The 16,663-nt window shown below is 37.7% G+C and overlaps 6 protein-coding genes across 8 annotated transcripts in view; 2 read left to right on the top strand and 4 right to left on the bottom strand.

The window, feature by feature from the left end:
• Nucleotides 1-186: 186 nt before the first annotated feature.
• On the bottom strand, nt 187-3,181 carry LOC104817311 (small glutamine-rich tetratricopeptide repeat-containing protein 2). Its single transcript, XM_010546459.1, has 9 exons — nt 2,967-3,181; nt 2,441-2,734; nt 2,146-2,282; nt 1,969-2,035; nt 1,639-1,738; nt 1,279-1,442; nt 1,061-1,107; nt 924-974; nt 187-767 (listed from the first exon to the last, which is right to left on the bottom strand). The coding sequence occupies exons 1-9, from the start codon at nt 3,037-3,039 to the stop codon at nt 387-389; spliced, it is 1,314 nt and encodes a 437-aa protein (XP_010544761.1). The 5' UTR covers nt 3,040-3,181; the 3' UTR covers nt 187-386.
• Nucleotides 3,182-3,428: 247 nt separating this feature from the next.
• On the top strand, nt 3,429-5,707 carry LOC104817297 (GDP-mannose transporter GONST5-like). Of its 2 annotated transcripts, none has more exons than XM_010546446.1 (6): nt 3,429-3,609; nt 3,737-3,849; nt 4,114-4,363; nt 4,453-4,660; nt 4,818-5,049; nt 5,285-5,707. In XM_010546446.1, the coding sequence occupies exons 2-6, from the start codon at nt 3,739-3,741 to the stop codon at nt 5,495-5,497; spliced, it is 1,014 nt and encodes a 337-aa protein (XP_010544748.1). In that variant the 5' UTR covers nt 3,429-3,609; nt 3,737-3,738; the 3' UTR covers nt 5,498-5,707. The 2 variants fall into 2 exon arrangements, with proteins under 2 accessions (XP_010544748.1, XP_010544741.1); XM_010546439.1 differs by having other exon boundaries at nt 3,733-3,849.
• Nucleotides 5,708-5,914: 207 nt separating this feature from the next.
• Nucleotides 5,915-7,514, bottom strand: LOC104817291. The gene is made up of 3 exons (XM_010546427.2): nt 7,026-7,514; nt 6,458-6,579; nt 5,915-6,371 (listed from the first exon to the last, which is right to left on the bottom strand). Exons 1-3 carry the CDS (start codon nt 7,416-7,418, stop codon nt 6,221-6,223), a joined length of 666 nt encoding a protein of 221 aa, XP_010544729.1. The 5' UTR covers nt 7,419-7,514; the 3' UTR covers nt 5,915-6,220.
• A 3,456-nt stretch (nt 7,515-10,970) lies between these two features.
• Nucleotides 10,971-12,753, bottom strand: LOC104817267. Its single transcript, XM_010546379.2, has 6 exons — nt 12,378-12,753; nt 12,083-12,200; nt 11,748-11,959; nt 11,633-11,660; nt 11,299-11,407; nt 10,971-11,206 (listed from the first exon to the last, which is right to left on the bottom strand). The coding sequence occupies exons 1-6, from the start codon at nt 12,639-12,641 to the stop codon at nt 11,125-11,127; spliced, it is 813 nt and encodes a 270-aa protein (XP_010544681.1). The 5' UTR covers nt 12,642-12,753; the 3' UTR covers nt 10,971-11,124.
• A 98-nt stretch (nt 12,754-12,851) lies between these two features.
• Nucleotides 12,852-16,492, top strand: LOC104817273 (DNA ligase 1-like). The gene is made up of 9 exons (XM_010546392.2): nt 12,852-13,152; nt 14,011-14,116; nt 14,316-14,623; nt 14,783-14,888; nt 14,969-15,328; nt 15,425-15,501; nt 15,579-15,703; nt 15,865-16,125; nt 16,228-16,492. The coding sequence occupies exons 1-9, from the start codon at nt 12,974-12,976 to the stop codon at nt 16,254-16,256; spliced, it is 1,551 nt and encodes a 516-aa protein (XP_010544694.1). The 5' UTR covers nt 12,852-12,973; the 3' UTR covers nt 16,257-16,492.
• Nucleotides 16,482-16,663, bottom strand: part of LOC104817278 (WAT1-related protein At4g08290) — a 2,925-nt gene continuing 2,743 nt past the window's right edge. The window contains exon 8 of one of the 2 annotated variants that reach the window (XM_010546407.2): nt 16,482-16,663. In XM_010546407.2, the coding sequence (XP_010544709.1) occupies nt 16,622-16,663 (42 nt within the window). In that variant the 3' untranslated portion in view covers nt 16,482-16,621. The other variant, XM_010546415.2, reaches the window with a different exon arrangement.

Genomic DNA, 16,663 nt, shown 5'->3' with positions numbered 1-16,663 from the left:
CAACATATATATATATATATATATATATATATATATATATATATGTATATATGTATATATGCACACTTTTTTCTGTCTCCAATTTTTGCCACACACAAAAAAATCAAAATTGAATACATTGTATGAATTCATCACAGATGATGAAACAGTTTGATTCCGTGGAAGCTCCCAGCAAAAGCAAAGAACTAAAGAACGTGAAAAGGAATTTTAACAGTTTGATTCCGTTGATCCATTTTTTATTTTACCATAACGATACAGAGATTAAAAAAAAAAAGTATAATACATCCATCCCCTCTGTTAAAAATCCAAAACCTACCAAAGCTGTTAAAGACATTACAGTATATATCATTAAATCCACTCGGTAACCCCCATGAGAGTTTTTAAGTTTAGTTACCAGAAGAAGGTCGCCCATGTTCGTCATTAGCGTCTTGAGTATTATTGTTGTTACCAGTAGTAGTGCCTTGCTGCTGTGATCCACCAAACATTTGCATCATTGATCTCAGAGCACTCGAGAACTCCTCGGGCATCTCCTGCCCGAGCTCGATATTGATATTACCGCCTACTCGGATTTCAGGCTCATCTGAAGGGCTCGTGTTTCCGTCATTCTCCTGATTGTTGTGAGAATGATCTCCATGGAACGCGTTTCCCGTCATGTTCATGAGCATGTTCATGAACTCGGGGTTGAAAGGCATCGAGAACTGGCCTCTCGTGCTCGCTCCACCCGGAAAGTGATTATTCGGTTCTTGATTCTGACCTGTGCTCGAGTTCTGCAGTGCGAAGAGTACAAAGGAAAATGAATCAGTATCTTATGGAACGAACCCGAAAGTAATTGAGTAGCAGCATCTCCCGAGTTATTAAAGTCCATATTCTTCGGACTATTATTAAAAAATTTCATCCAAAAGATTACTTAGAGGTGCAAATACCTGACTGTGTCTTTGCCGTTGCTGCTCTTCTGTCAGTTTTTGTTCAGCCACCTGTGTTTTTGCAACATCTTAATATATCATACTCTTCTAGTAGGTCAAGGAATGGTCACTTACATAGCAGAAACGTGAAAACGAACCCGGATGTTTTCTTTGACAGATTCGTTATGTGGATCCAACTGCAAAGCTGCATGCGTGTGATGAAAAAATTTCAGAGAATCAAATACCCGTAAACAAAAAGAAGCAAAGGTATGACCTTTTCTTTTATAAAAGGAGATGCTGACCCTATGGCGCTAGGCTTAAGGAAGAGATCAGCTAAGTTATCAGAGAAGTTTGAATTCTCCTAGGGATCACATACCTTTCTTAAACCCTTTTTCGATTGCTTCAGCATATTTTCCTTGAGCATAATACGCTAAACCAAGACGACTATACGCCTTACTGTAATTTGGATCAATGTCAATGGATTTAAGACAGTCTTTAATTGCTTCATTGTACTTGTTGATCTGTGTATATGCAGCTGCCCTGATAAAAGAGAAAATCAGAATTGAATTTACTATTGCAAATTTTCTGAGCAATAGAAAATGTTCGAGTATGTTGAAACTTGAAATCAGACTACATGAGAAATCTGTCAGCAAAACACAGCAGCCTTAAGCTTCCAGATACATCATTTTGGGAAAGGTATGTCCAATTACTGAAACATGGAGTTATTATTACTCACCTGTTGCAGTAGAAAACAGCATTGTTTCCCCAAAGAGCGATTGCAAAAGAATACAATTCAATTGCCTCGGAATAAAGCTTGGACTGCATGGCCTTGTTACCTAAAAGGAAAGAAATAATAAGCAGTGAACTAACAGGAGCTGTAATCTATCTATCTCATCATAGTGAGAGACATTGAGGAAGAAAACCATTCTGTGAACTAAGTGACATGGTGGGTAAACATCCTTAACGCGATAACAATGATTATGAGTTCCTCAGTCTCACGGTAATATGTGATGCAAACAAGATGCTGCCGGGGATCTCAGTTAATAGCACAAAACTGCGTAAGTACCTTGGGATTTCAGTGTTTCTGCCAGATTTTTTGCATCAAAAGTCTGACATCCAGACTTTTCCATCTCCTGATAAGCAGATAATAAACCACATCGTCAGTCATCAGTCACAACCCGTGGAAGAAAAATGTTAATGAAATCTCAATGTACAGTAAAGGAACACTAGGAAATAAGCGTACATTTATGGCATCGTGAAATATTCGTGTTGCTTTTTCGAGTAGTGCAGGGTCATCATCTCCATCAGAAGTGTTCCTGAAAAAACGAATTTTTTCAAGTGCACCAAAGAACTGGCCAAACAGCTCATCTCTAGAAGTTCCTGCATGTTAAAACACCACAATTACAACTAAACAGCAAGAAATGACAATTAAGAAGCCAATCCATTTCACTGTTGACAATGCATATCCTATTTCCTCCATGATCGAATGAGCATGAACCAAGCAGCTACAATGCCAATTAGAAAAGAGAATCACTCACCAGTAAACTGAGGTTCTGCCCTCAGATCCCCTGAAAATCTCTGAGTTTCAGAGACACAAGAACTCGGCAAGTTGGGTCCTGAAGAGGAACTAGGGCCATCAATTGTAACATTACGGGTAACATCTGCTCTGTCTTCTTGATGTTCACTCTTGTCCAATGCACTGAACATATTGATCAGAGAAACAGGTTTAATCTGATCATCTCCGACAGAATCCAGATTTATCTTAAACGCTTCTGCTAAGCATTCTTTAGCAACCTCGAGCCCTTCCTCATCAACCCCAGGAGAAGCCTCAACTACACAAACAACACCGGAAACGGATTTCGGTCACACAAATGCACTTCATCTTCACTAATTAAACCCTAATCAACAGGATATTCGCACATAACAACTGGAATTCAAGGAAAAAATGAATCTTGATCACATCAAATTCTCCATCTCTGAACTAATGGACCCAAAGGCAATATCTTTTGAACGCGTAGATGCACATACAAAGACAGACACAGAGAGCGAGTATTTTGTGTTTACCGGCATCGAGAAAGTCCAAGAATGAACGAACAATACGCCGACATATGGGGGTCTCCGTCGTAAGCTTCGCCATGAGAGAGAGAAAGAGGTGATTCTCGAGCTTCTGGTTTCTCTCTGCGATTTGAGCGTCGTCGGTGTTGGGGTCGTCGAGCCAAACAGAAGAGGTGTGTTTGGATACAGGTTTTTGGGTGACCGAGTTTTAACCCTCCGATGAAAAAATCAGGTAAAATCCATTAGATATGGCCTATGGGGAATATGTTTAATTAATCAATCAATAAGACGGTGTCGTTTGAGATAGTCAAACACTATACGACGACTTTTCAATATAGGCTTTAATTGGGCTTTGGACTGTTGATCATGCCGGCCCTTAATGTGCCTTTAACGGCGTCAATGGCCGTGACGTTGTTCTCGACGACTAAACGCCGTCATCTTGTGACGTCTGTTCCACTAGAAAATCAAAATAAGGAAGAACAAAAAAAAAACACTCCCGGGAAAAAGACGAACAAAAGAAGCGGTAGGAATTCTGGAAGCATAATTTCCATGGAAATGAGAGAGATGGAGAGAGAAAAGGAGAGGCTTCGGAACTCTATGTTGATGGGTTGTCCTTGATCTCTTAGTGTGACTTGAAACAGTGAAAATCGAGGTGGATTTTTTTATCCCTTTCGGGTTAACTTGATCCGAAATCCTGTCAATTGGGTTTTTTTATTCGAAATTCTGGGCTTGGGTTATTCAAGTTGTGGAAAATTGTGTGTATTTGTGTGTCGAGGGAGAAATGGAGGAGGGTCGGGTGTTGCGGTGGAGTGTGTTCAGATCCCTTCTCGCGATTCTCCAATGGTGGGCTTTCAATGTCACTGTCATCATCGTCAACAAATGGATCTTTCAGGTTTTTACTCCAATCTATCGTTTCCTAGTTACATGCGTCGTTATTAGAGGCTCAAATTTCGAATTCTGGGTATCGGAAGATTTTTGTATTTTTCGTACTTGTTCCTTTCACGTCCTTCAATCGATTTACATGCCCTGGTGATATTGTGGATCTCCTGTCGTGCTTGATTCTGGAAAAAAAAAACGTTATGCTTTTGGGAACGAACTTGGAGAATCTCCGTTTCATGCTTTATATTTACCTTCTTTTATATTTGTGTGTGTGCAGAAATTGGATTTCAAGTTTCCTTTAACAGTATCATGTGTTCATTTCATATGCTCATCGATCGGAGCATACTTAGTGATCAAGGTACTGAAGATGAAACCACTGATCTTAGTTGAACCAGAAGATCGATGGAGGAGGATATTTCCCATGTCCTTCGTCTTTTGTATCAACATTGTGCTGGGAAATGTAAGCCTGCGTTACATTCCCGTCTCCTTCATGCAGACTATCAAATCGTTCACTCCAGCAACCACTGGTGGGATTTTAAACTCTCTTGTCTTGTTTTCCATGTTCAATTTTTCATTGTTTCCTGTTGTTTTATTTCTGAGTGTGTTTCTTGAACAGTTGTGTTGCAGTGGCTTGTCTGGAGGAAAAGTTTTGACTGGCGAATTTGGGCCTCTCTAGTCCCGATCGTCGGAGGAATTCTGCTTACATCTTTGACTGAGCTTAGCTTCAACATGTTTGGATTTTGTGCTGCCTTGTTTGGATGTTTGGCCACTTCTACAAAGACTATCCTTGCAGAGTCTTTGCTTCATGGATACAAGTTTGACAGGTTGTTCCTTAGCCTTCCTTATGCGCATTTATCCATTTCGATATGAATTTCTCGGGTCGAGACCTGTTGAAATTATAGTTTGATCTTTCTGTTTTCGGGTTATACCACAGATGAATGAGATTGTTTTCTGCTTCTCTTTTATCTAATGATCATGCAGCATAAACACGGTTTACTATATGGCGCCATTTGCGACCATGATCTTGGGAATACCTGCGTTACTACTTGAAGGAAATGGGCTTATGGATTGGTTTCAGATTCACCCGGCTCCCTGGTCACCTCTCGCCATAATTTTCAGCTCCGGTGTTCTTGCTTTCTGCCTCAACTTCTCTATCTTCTATGTTATTCACTCCACAACTGCAGTCACCTTCAATGTTGCTGGGAACTTGAAGGTACTGATAATAACATTAGATGTCACTGGTATCAAAAGAAGTAAACTTTCATCATACTTAATGAGAATCCTCTTGCGGGTTTACCTCTAAACAATCAGAAACCTGGATTTTTACGGTAATCAATCAAGACTTCATGTTCAGAAGTTACTTGACTTGGACAGGCATTCTTCCTTCTGGTGAAGTAATTCTCGACAGCGTTTCCATTCTCGGGTGTTGTCTTGTTGATGTTGTGCAGGTTGCAGTGGCTGTTCTTGTTTCATGGTCGATATTCAAGAACCCGATTTCAGCGTTGAACGCATTCGGCTGTGCAATCACACTGGTAGGATGTACATTCTACGGGTACGTACGGCATATGCTTTCCCAGCAACAACAGCCATCGACTCCAAGAAACCCGGTGGAAATGCTCCCTCTTGTAAATGCTAAAACAGAGGACAGAGTGACTGATTAGAGATTCTACACTTCAAGATCATAGGAGAGATTCTGGTGAGTTGTTACATGTTAGAGTGTTTATTTGCTTTCCGTTGAGTCGACTCAAACCCTACCTAATTCCAGTAAACTTAGAACTAGTTTGGTTATAGAGATTTCCATTGTTACATTCATCATACCATCCACATATATTTATGTATATATGTATATAGCTGATGGTTTTTTGTCTCAAGGCGTCCATGCAATTGGTCTGTGGAGCTTGTCGTAATGTCCAAGGAAAAATGATTTCATGTAGTCATAATAAAGTCGCAGCATCTTCTACAGCTTTATGACAGTAGCTGAAGCAATAAGACGGAGCGTGCTATGATTACAGAGAATAGATTCTTAAAGCAAATGAGAACCGGAAAGAAAAAAAAAAACTTTCTCCAATCCCCATTGATGGTTTCTTGACCAATTTGAATTCACGTTTTGTTAAAACATATAATAAGAGGGTCCAACACAAAATCTTAGTTTATACAAAAACAAGACTCGATATTATTTTATATATATGGTGCCTATGTTAACATGGGACAAGAGAAAGATCCAACATTTAAGACACAATAAACAATAAACACAAAGACTAAAGTCTCTCTCGTTCTCTTGTTAGGACACTGAAAAGGCTAAGAATCCGAATACTAACACCAGGTTTGGATACATCGTAACTGCGTTTGCGATTGTGAAGCTGCGATTGCGTGTGCGATTGTGGTTAGGCCAAGAGCCAGAAATTCTTCTGCCATCGCGTGTTAATAAGATAACCGCTGACGCCGTTGCTTTGTTTCCTGACTCCAATTGTCAAGCAATCTGCACCGTTGATGCAATCATCAACGAACGCCTCGGATCTGCTCAGCCCGCATAAGCTACAAAAGAAGAGAACTGGTTTTAGATCATAATGCACAAGAGAATCGTGATGGGAAGATCTAACGGCTGAGAAGAGCCGACTCACCAGGAGATCAACGGTGAGGGTTTCTTCTGACCCAACACGAGAACTGAGGCTTCGAGCTTCTTCACTTGGCTTAGTACAGTTGCTAGCTTCGGTCCTTGTATTACCAATGCCTCCACTTCTACCTTTTCTTGTCCGTGAAATAAATTATCACTTAATTGTTTAATTAACAACAATTTTTATGGAAAATAACGAGCAAATTCTTGTCTCTCTTTTTTTTTTCTTTTTCTTTGGCCCACACTCCGCTCTCCGAAACTTTTTGCTAATCCTTTTAAATTTTCAATTTTAAAAAAAAATCTTCATTCCATAACAATTTTAAAAAAATTTAAAAAATAATAATTATTAAGATAGTTTATTAGCAAAACTATACTCGAAGTTGCCTAGAATCTCGACCACCTAGAATCTCATTTCCAAACAATAAGAAAAAAACAAACAATAAAATTGTATTTTAATGAAAGCAAAGTAAGAAAGGGAGAAAAGTGAGGATCTAGCACACACATTTACTATAAGATTAATTTCAAATCATACGGATAATTAGAAAAGGAAAATATGTAATTAACCGTGAACATACCTCTGGTTTGCAAGCTTTACAGAGAGAACCAAGAGAGTGAGCCAAAGAAGAAGAAGAGAGAGAAGCATCGTGATGGTGAGGAGACACAACATGAAGAAGAGTGATGAAGTCTCCTTTGTTGGTGACATGCGTCAACGCCCACATCATCGCATGCTTGGACCGCGACGTCTCATCGACGACCACCATCACCCTCTTACTGCTCGTCGTCGCCGTCGTGTCTCCGCCGTAACCTCCGCCGTCGTACATCCCGTAGAGACCCTCCATGTTGGCGGTGTATCCGTCGCCGTCTTCGTCGCCGGGAGAGCTTTCTCCGGCGGTCCACCTTCTAGAAGCCGATTCCCAAGCTTCTTTTCCGCTAAGCTGTCTCAAGAATGAATCTTTCGAAATGGGCATCCTCGGATTTATGGTGAAAAATGTTGAGAACTTTGGGAGAGAGAGAGATTGAGGTGTAGGAGTCTAGAGAGAGAAGTGTACAGTTGAAGTGTGAAGAGAGAGAGAGAGAGGTTTTAATAAGCGCGACAGGGCATTAAGGGGAATCACATGCTCATAATAAAGTTAGATATTAATTACTTTTTACTTTTTTATTCACTTTCCAATCTATAAAAAAAAAAAGGAGCAAGTACATTGTAATAAATACAATGTTCATAATTAAACTATAAACCTAATTGTGTTACGATAACGTCATTGAAACCGATTTGACCAATGATTTGTCAACTTGTGGTATGCGTTTTAAATCTCACTAAATATGGTAATCCCATAATCTTTCTTCTCAGACGCAAATTCACAGCACTTCTCATCGTTATTTTCAAAATATTTTTTTATCATTTTTATTATGTTCATTCATATCTTATTCATGCACCCAAACAGATTTAATAATTGGGTTTAAATAATTTTCAGTTTATTTTTTTTATTTTTTTTAAAAGAGCAATAGAGGGATAGGTAGGTGATGATGATGATTGCGGTGGATGTGATGTGTGATGTCACGGGACGTAGTTTTCACCATCTAATATCAATGCATAAGATTTATTTTCAACTGTTTCTTCTGCACAATCTGTTCATCATTCACAATTCTATTTTTTAAAAAAAATATGGATTTTAGATTTATTAATGTAACACCAGACGAAATTGATTATACCTTTCATAAATCACTTGGAAATTTGTGGGAACGTATTAGACCAGCATGTCGGATCACTTCAAACCATAAGCGGTCGTGGAGTTTGTCTGATTTATCCAAAACTCGAAATAGATAATCATATTTTTCTTGATCTTTTTTAGAATTGAGAGGCTAACTAATGATAATACGTGACACTAAATCGCAAGTATGTAGGGGAAAAAACAAATATTATAATTTATAATGGTGGTACGTAAAGAGATGCATGGTAATAATTGAAGGGAGATGTTACAAGATGGGTTGGATTTTTGTCTGCTTATAAGATTTAGATTCGTGGACTAACCATGTTTTTATTGTTCTTTTGGAGCATAAAGCATTATCGGCATTGGCCCATTCCTATATCTTCATGTATATATCTCTATCAACCGCTTAAATAAAGCCACCGTAATTTGCATCAATTTCAAAAATCATAACATAATCAACAGTTACCACATACAATTTGCATAAATTTTTTTAGTGGGTAGCCGAGATTTTCTAATTCGGATATAAATTTCGCCGCATATAAAATCAAGAATCAATGTAATTATATGATTTTGGGTGGTCCATGAGATTGGAAAGGGGGATCTTATCACCTTCTCGACGTCCTACTGTTCATAGTTTCTTTTTACGTATGCTTCAATTTATGGGTTTCATCTTTATGTCAGATAGATTACTTCATTGAGATCTGCTTCATATCTTCCTTGTCTTATTCCTACATTAGTGTCCCTTGATTTATCAATTGTCTTTTTCTATTTTTGTAATTTTTTTCACATATATATATATATATATATATATATATTATAAGATACTTTGTATATTAGTAATCATTTGAAATAATGTTAAAGAACACTTGAACACCATTAAACCACGAGAGTTCACCCAATTTAATTATATCTCAATTTATAATCAATGATCTGCATTTACTATGACAGGATGAAAAAAAACTTCAACTATAAAATTATTGTAAGAACTATAAGGGCCATAAAATCTGGACTAATCCGACCGGTAAGACACTGTAAAAAAAACGATTTCGAATATATCCTGAAATAGTTTATGGGTGAATTTGAATATCATTTCGGCTTAATCTTTCATTTGATAAATTGTAAAATATAAATGGATTATGTATATAATTGATGTAGCAAATGGAAAGCTATACGTATGCCGTATACGTGATACGTACTATATACTAGCTCGTACACAGTTGCGCAAAAATGTTCAATATTTGTATTCGAAGATAGAAACGGATATTTCTGGATCATTTTCATTTTCTTTATATATATATATATATATATATATTTTTAAAAATTATATATACATTCAACTTGTATATGGATATTTTAATTTTAATGTTACTTCGATTCGATTTTTTAATTATTTTTATTAATCAAATTCAATTAATTTGGTTTAAAAATATTTATATTAAGCATAGAGTTTGTTTTAAATATAATTATATATTATTCCATTTAATTTAACTATATATATTGAACTATTATCGTTTTTGGAGATGTATAATTCAAATTAAAGAGTTGGTGATTTTTACGAAATACAAGCATTTGACACATTTTTATTAATTTATAATGATAATGCAGCATTTGAAACATTTGACCATTCCATGGTCAAATATCAAATCCAATAACAACACAAACTTTTATGCTCCCAATTTCCCTCGAAATTTACATTTGTATAGTGTGGCAAGTATTTTTTTTTTCATAACTCTATAAAATATTGAGAACTTAATTTAGATATTAAAAAAATGAAGAGTACAGAATTGTTTGCTTGTGCTTCCTTCATTCAATTGTCAGACACTCTGACCAGTAAAAGAATCATTTCCCTGACACATTTGCAACCACACGAAATTCCATTTTCTAATTTTTAATAGAATTATACCTTGCAATTTAAATATTTTTTAATTTTATAATTCTAGACATAACTTTTTTTATTACTGTAAACATAGAAATTGGATATTTTGTGTTATGTTTAGTTTCCTTCGGTTTTTATATAAATTTTCGATTTCATTTAAATTTTATTTCTATTACAAATACTTATTTTTTAAATAATGTTATTTATGATTATTTTCTATTTTTATTTAAAATAAAATTTCAATTATTTGTATATAAATTAGTATTTCTCTTATGTAAATATATTTACTAGAACATGTTTCGAAAACTGTAAACAAAATATACACATATTTTTTGTTTGTGTAGATTATCTAAAAAATGTTATGATATCAATTAAAAAAAATCAAATATAATTTTATACGAAAATTGTACCGCACAGAATATTTTTAACTTAACCGACCATCATTTTTTTAATAATTAAAAGTCCTTTATTCAAAATTAAGAAATTATTGTTTTCGATACACACACCTTATATATATATATGTATACGTTGTGTGCCCGTCTCTGTGTGTGTGTTTGGTGATGTAAGTTGTGGTACTTAGTGGCAGCCTTTTCAGCAACCCGTGAACGTCGGAATATAACTCATCATAATCATTGTTATTTGTCATCAGATTTATTCATTATTTATTAATTTTGTCACCACTTAATTGCATTTTCATTTATTGAGTGTTACCGAATTTATAAAAAAAAATATTATCCAAAAAGCTATAATACTATTTTTCCTTCTTTTTGGTGAAATATAATATATAGCAAACGCGTATTTCATGTCTTGCATGATTTCTTCGAAACCCATGAGCGAATTTATGCGATCCCACATTTATGCAATATCATGGTCGAGAATAATGGCTAAACGCCAAGTCAGGATGTGTGTGTGTGCGTGTTGGGAGATTTTGGACAAAGACTGAAAACATCAACAAATCCAATTGATCAAAGAGACTTTTCACAATATTTACACGAGAAGAGTTGGGGATGAAGGAATAAACATTTTGCTCACAACACAAACCTATGAAGGTAGGATCAGAAGAAACCGAGGTATGAGGCCTCTCTGGCTTCAGAGAGCCTTAAGCACAACCTTCCCGGTGGCATGAGCACCCTTAGCTGCTATCTTCAATACTCCACGAGCTTGGTATAACCTGAGTCAATCTCCAATTCAGTTCAACTAGAGTGATATAATACAATACTCGAGTCGAGATTCAAAATCTCAAACCAAACAGAATAGACATACCCTGCACAAGCCAGCCCCCAGGTGGAGAGTGTGTAGAACATCTTTCCTGCATGCCATATATCCACTATTCTCCCTACCTTGCTCAGGGCACTAAGTTCTTTGACCAGAACTACAAAATTAAGCACCCCCTTCATATGAGCGACATAGTACGAGCATAAGACGAGTTTGAAGTTGTCTATGACACTTGAACAGATCTAGGGGATTTAGGAATTCTTCAGTTTGACCACACATATTGTATATACCCATAATTTCACAACATATCCTCACTCTGTATGCGGAAAAAGAGAACGAAACTAAGAGCATCAGAAGCACATTAGTTGAATTTGAAGCTTACCCTTCTGTAGCTCTTCGGGCTTAAGATACTGCAATACCAAAGTAATCAAATTATACTATATGATGATAGACGTAATGATCGTGGCAAAGGCATATGAGTAGAGAAACTACGATACCTTGGCTTTTGGGTTTGAAAGAATGCATTTGGCCAAGAAATGGGCAACTGCTTCCACCACATGCTCATCTGTTACAACAATGTAATGTTCGTTATCGATTGTGCTTTTCTCCTCCACATTGCTAGGGATCATGTCATCCGTGACCAGAACCCACCAACTCGGCTCTTGATGATCCATATCTATCAGAACTTCGACAGTCTGCATATCGTCTCCTGACAAACAAACCAATGATTTTAGCTATCGTCAGCATGCCAAAGCCGTACATGCATACAATACATGAAAGAAATCAACTTTATCCCTAAGAAAATTGACAATGCTCAAAAACTAGAAGACACCTGTGGGCTGTTTGAATGGAAACTGGTTTTGAGTTCCTTCAGCCAAAGCCTTCCTCATTTCTTCTAGCCGAGCTGAGAAATCCCTCGAAGTCACCATCGATAAAAGCCTGGCAAATAGCTGGATCATCAGAGAAAAGGGTCCCTTTTTAATTTCAGCGATTTTTTCGTGAAATATTCAGTCGATTTCAAACTGAATTGATTTAAAACTAATGAATTCAATCGGATAAGCTATGGAAACTACGAACCCTAGACATCAATGCTAAGAAAAAGGGGGAACAGAAGGTGAATTGCATACGTCGCTCGGGCACTCGTGCAATAACACAGCAGTCTCAGCGAGATTCTCGAAGAGCTTCAGATTCGATTCCAGCAAGCTCCTGAGACGGCGATTCTCCAACCGGAGAGCCTCTAGTTCCCATTCTCGAGGATCGGCGATCTCGCCGCTCTTCTCGTCGTCACCGTGGCTGTGATGGTGGTGATGGCAACACTCCACGGCGGTCCACGCCACGTCAGCAACCTCCAACACCGTCTTCGCCACCTCGATCGCGTTGTGACCCGTCATGATCGATCTTCTTCTTCCTCCTCCTCTGGATATGGTTTCTGTATGTTTTTTTATTTTTTCCTGGGTGGATTTTCGAAGGAAACTGCTCGCCGTTTGCGACGTTGCGTGATTGAAAACGATAAGGCAGCTTTATTAATTATTTAAGTAATTAGAATAAGAGTATTTGCAAATACGGCCCCTAACTCTTTAAAATTTACAATTAGGGGTTTTGGGTAAACTTCGTGCCGTTTTCGTGCTTCTTCACCTCGCGGACGCTTTGGGCAATTTTTTTTAAATCAATCTAGTCTAGCACACACTCTTTTCGGTTACTATTTATTTTTGTAGAGAGAGAGATGTCCGGCGATTCGGCGACGGAGGTGGCAACGGCGACGGAGATGGCGACGAAAGCGGAGGTGGTGGAGCGCAGCAATTGCGGTGAGAGCGATACGAAAGATGAAGAGGCGATGGACATCGAGTCTCGGATTCTGTCGGCTATGCGATCCCGCGTAACCTACCTTAGAGAGAAAGCAGAGTAGGAAACACACTCTTATCTCTATTCCTTTTTTTGCCTTTTCCTTTGGGAAGTGTTCTGCTTCTTGCAAAGTAGTGTGCGATTCGAGTATGTTTACATGGTGTTCGAACCTTAGTGGTAGAAGTTCTGGGTTTTAAGCAGTTTTTTCGGTCGAATTAGGGTTCAAGTGGTTTTAGTTTGATTTTTTTTTTCTAAAATAAATGGTACATGGAAAATATCGGGCCTCTTTCGTGTGGGAGTTTCTGTGCTGCTCCGGAGTTTTTGTACTGTTAATATTAAATTCCGAATTAGGGTTTATGTTATGATCTTATCGCGAAATGGAGTTGGGTATTGTGTAGGGTAGGACATAGTTCTTTGAACATATCTACGGATTTTTGCTTCTAATTGTTGAAGTTGCTGGACATGATGGTTCGATTGTGATACTGAGCGTAGAAATGAGGATTAGCTATTGCTGTTACTCTTCTTGAGTATCTTACATGGTCAATGAAGCGACAGTTTCTATGATGTAATCTTTTTCAATTTTCATTGTAGACCCAATAGCCTTACACTGTCATCTATAGCTGGGAAATTGTGAAGCTTCCCTTTTATCTTGTAAGAAAACGTTCTAAATGCTGTTCTAAATTGTTTTTTTTTTCTCTGTGTTCGGACCGGAAATGAAATGTTTCTGATTTTTGGAAGATAATTTTACTTTATGTTACACAGTTTATGGAAAGTGATAATTGTTTTCGAATGAGTTATAGAAAGAAGAATCATATCCACTTTATGTTTGCAGTTCTACATGTTATTGAGTTTGTGATAATTGAAAATTTCTTCAAATGAGTTGTAGAAAGCAGAATCATATTCAGTTTATGTCTGCAGTTCCTTCACCTTTGAGAGCGTGAGGAGGTTGCTGGAGGAGGATTTGGGATTTGAGAAATATGCTTTGGATGTGCATAAGAGCTTTGTCAAACAGCATCTGGTTCAGGTATCCCTCTCTGTCCTGAAAGTGTTTCCCTTTTTTTCTTGGGATAATGGCAAAGGTCTTGTATGAAACAAGATGGTTTAATATTTTTACTCTGGAATCTACAGCTTTCACTGTTTCCTGTGATGGGCTCTTTATATTGTCTGAACTATTCGAGTTCTAAATTGCCTGAAATCAATTGACGGTTCCTTCTTGATGGCAGTGTTTAGAAGGTGCTGAGAATGACGGCGCCTCAGAAAATTCTCAAGAAATTGAAAAAAAAGATGTCACTCCAGTCAAAGAAGCAGCAGGATCACCTAAAGATGATGAGGCAAAGAAAATTTTGAAGGAAGATGCTGCCGGTGATGATGAGAAAATGGAAGATTCCCCTGTGATGGGACTTCTGGCAGCAGAAAAAACATCCAAAACTGTGGCTCAGGAAACAAAGGAAGAGGGCAAAAAAGAAGTCCTCCAGAGTGACATAAAGAAAGCCCTTAGGAAAAGGGCTTCGTATATCAGAGCTAATTCAGAGTAAGTCTATTATGTTATCTTTTCTAAGGTCGTTTCTTTAGTTTCCATATCTTGCATTCTGTGGAAATTGTAGGAAGTAAAATTATGATTTCATTTTTGCCTTTTCTCTTCCCTTCGTAAAATGAACTTGTTTGTTATCAATCACTTGCTCGATGTCAGGAAAATTACGATGGCTGTGCTTCGTCGGCTTTTGGAGAAAGATCTTAAATTAGAGAAGTATGCTCTTGATCCGCACAAGAAATTCATCAATGAAGAATTAGATGAAGTGAGTATTTTTTATTTATTTATAACGTTTATCATGGTGACTTGGAAGCACAACTTGTGACCATTTTCTTGGCTAATTAGGTTCTGCAAGCTCCTGATGCTTCAAAAGCTTCTACTGAAGCTAAGGGGAAAAATCTAAAGAAAAAGGTCAAGAACATTGTATCTAAGAAGCCTAGCAATGACGAAAATACTGATTCAGATGGTGAGGATGATGACGAGGAAGAGGAAGAGGAAGTGGCTGTCAGAAAGAAGAAGGGTCCAAAAAGAAAAATAACAGAGTTAGAGGGGCCAAGAAAACGGAAGCGTGATAAGGAGAAAGCGATATCCATGAGGAAATCAAAACCTACAGAAACAGATTCACATAGTGATAGTGATGGGGCAGATGGTGAAATTGTGTCGGATGATGGGCGTTCTCAATCCTCTTCTGAAAAACCCTCGAAGGTATAAAGATTGTGGTTATTATGTTCTCACAGATCTTTTAAACTGTCTCCAAGTTTATAGATGTGGTTTCTGATTTTTGGGTGATTCGACGGGCAGAAAAAGGAGGCCGCAACTGCTGTGTACGGGAAGCGTGTTGAGCATCTGAAATCAGTTATCAAATCTTGCGGAATGAGGTTCTAATCAAATGCCATAGCATTTCAAGCCCAAATCTCTCGTTTCCATACTCAAATCGCTCGAATGTTTTCTGCAGTGTCCCTCCTTCCATCTATCGGAAAGTCAAGCAGGCTCCCGAGGAGAAACGTGAGGCAGCTCTAGTGAAAGAACTCGAGCAGATACTTGCCAAAGAAGGGTTGTCTTCAAATCCTTCAGAGAAAGGTAAGGTTTTATCATTGGATTCTCTCTTATTGTGGCATTACTGTAAAGACCATGACACAACTTGAACAGATTATGCCTTGGACGATCTGGCGGATGCTTTTTTGGTTGTAGGAAACTTGAAATTATACAGTAAACGATCCTTCTGTTTGTTTCTATGTCAGAGATCAAAGAAGTGAAAAAACGGAAGGAAAGAGCAAAGGAGCTCGAGGGTATCGATACTAGCAACATTGTATCGAGTTCAAGGAGGAGATCCGCCACGAGTTTTGTGCCTCCACCAAAGCCCAAAATAACAGAAGAAAGCGAAAGCGACGATTCTGAAAACGGAGAAGAGGATGAAGAGGAAGAAGAAGAAGAAGAAGAAGAGGAGGAGGGTAATGAAGATGCTGGCGAGGCAAGCCAAAGCGAAGAAGAATCAAACGACGGTGAGTAATTTATTCATCTATCTATCTCCTGTTATTGACGGGTCGAAAGTTAAAAGAAAGAATCATTTTTTTTTCTTTTTTTCCGGCCTCGTTTGTTTGCAGAGGAAGACGGGGATGAAGATAGCGAATGATTTTCGGGCCATTGGCTCTCCGCTTGGATTCCAGGCTTGCAAGTTAGAAAACAGTTTGGCGATTTAGGAGGCATGGGCTCTTTGTAACTTTTAGCTGTTATCATATCATATGTTATTATGACCATAAGAGCTTTTAATTTCGAACCATAAAACAATGGCATCTTCTATTAGACAACACCCAGGCTGTAAAAACCTTGCTTCCATCACCGTGTGAAATTGCAGGCATAGAGAAACAATTTGTATTCTGATTCAACCGCAGGTAGCAGCCCGGTCGGATCATATATATATATATATATATATGTATATATGTATGTGGGAGAGGAGGTTTTTTGAAATTAATTATTTTAGAAACTTCCATTTTTTTTTTATATTTTAGTTGTGTTGCAATGCTCGCTATCAGGAAGAGC

The sequence above is a fragment of the Tarenaya hassleriana genome, unplaced genomic scaffold (assembly GCF_000463585.1).
Source record: "Tarenaya hassleriana unplaced genomic scaffold, ASM46358v1 Cleome1, whole genome shotgun sequence".
Classification (NCBI taxonomy): Eukaryota; Viridiplantae; Streptophyta; class Magnoliopsida; order Brassicales; family Cleomaceae; genus Tarenaya; species Tarenaya hassleriana.
This window is presented reverse-complemented; position numbering and strand designations above follow the sequence as displayed.

Bases quoted from the DNA above. Each gene is read 5' to 3' on its own strand.
- LOC104817267 (XM_010546379.2), bottom strand. From the start codon at position 12,641: ATGACGGGTCACAACGCGATCGAGGTGGCGAAGACGGTGTTGGAGGTT. The intron at 11,960-12,082 runs GTGTCTTCTAGT...TTTGTTTGTCAG, and splicing joins TCCATTCAAACAGCCCACAG to GAGACGATATGCAGACTGTC. The intron at 11,207-11,298 runs GTATGTCTATTC...AGATTGACTCAG, and splicing joins TGGGGGCTGGCTTGTGCAGG to GTTATACCAAGCTCGTGGAG.
- LOC104817311 (XM_010546459.1), bottom strand. From the start codon at position 3,039: ATGGCGAAGCTTACGACGGAGACCCCCATATGTCGGCGTATTGTTCGT. The intron at 2,735-2,966 runs GTAAACACAAAA...TTGTTTGTGTAG, and splicing joins CTTGGACTTTCTCGATGCCG to TTGAGGCTTCTCCTGGGGTT. The intron at 2,283-2,440 runs GTGAGTGATTCT...TTTAACATGCAG, and splicing joins GGCAGAACCTCAGTTTACTG to GAACTTCTAGAGATGAGCTG.
- LOC104817273 (XM_010546392.2), top strand. From the start codon at position 12,974: ATGTCCGGCGATTCGGCGACGGAGGTGGCAACGGCGACGGAGATGGCG. The intron at 15,329-15,424 runs GTATAAAGATTG...TTCGACGGGCAG, and splicing joins CTTCTGAAAAACCCTCGAAG to AAAAAGGAGGCCGCAACTGC. The intron at 15,704-15,864 runs GTAAGGTTTTAT...TTTCTATGTCAG, and splicing joins TTCAAATCCTTCAGAGAAAG to AGATCAAAGAAGTGAAAAAA.
- LOC104817291 (XM_010546427.2), bottom strand. From the start codon at position 7,418: ATGCCCATTTCGAAAGATTCATTCTTGAGACAGCTTAGCGGAAAAGAA. The intron at 6,580-7,025 runs GTATGTTCACGG...GGACAAGAAAAG, and splicing joins GTAAAGCTTGCAAACCAGAG to GTAGAAGTGGAGGCATTGGT. The intron at 6,372-6,457 runs GTGAGTCGGCTC...CTTCTTTTGTAG, and splicing joins CCCTCACCGTTGATCTCCTG to CTTATGCGGGCTGAGCAGAT.
- LOC104817297 (XM_010546446.1), top strand. From the start codon at position 3,739: ATGGAGGAGGGTCGGGTGTTGCGGTGGAGTGTGTTCAGATCCCTTCTC. The intron at 4,661-4,817 runs GTTGTTCCTTAG...ATGATCATGCAG, and splicing joins CATGGATACAAGTTTGACAG to CATAAACACGGTTTACTATA. The intron at 5,050-5,284 runs GTACTGATAATA...GATGTTGTGCAG, and splicing joins ATGTTGCTGGGAACTTGAAG to GTTGCAGTGGCTGTTCTTGT.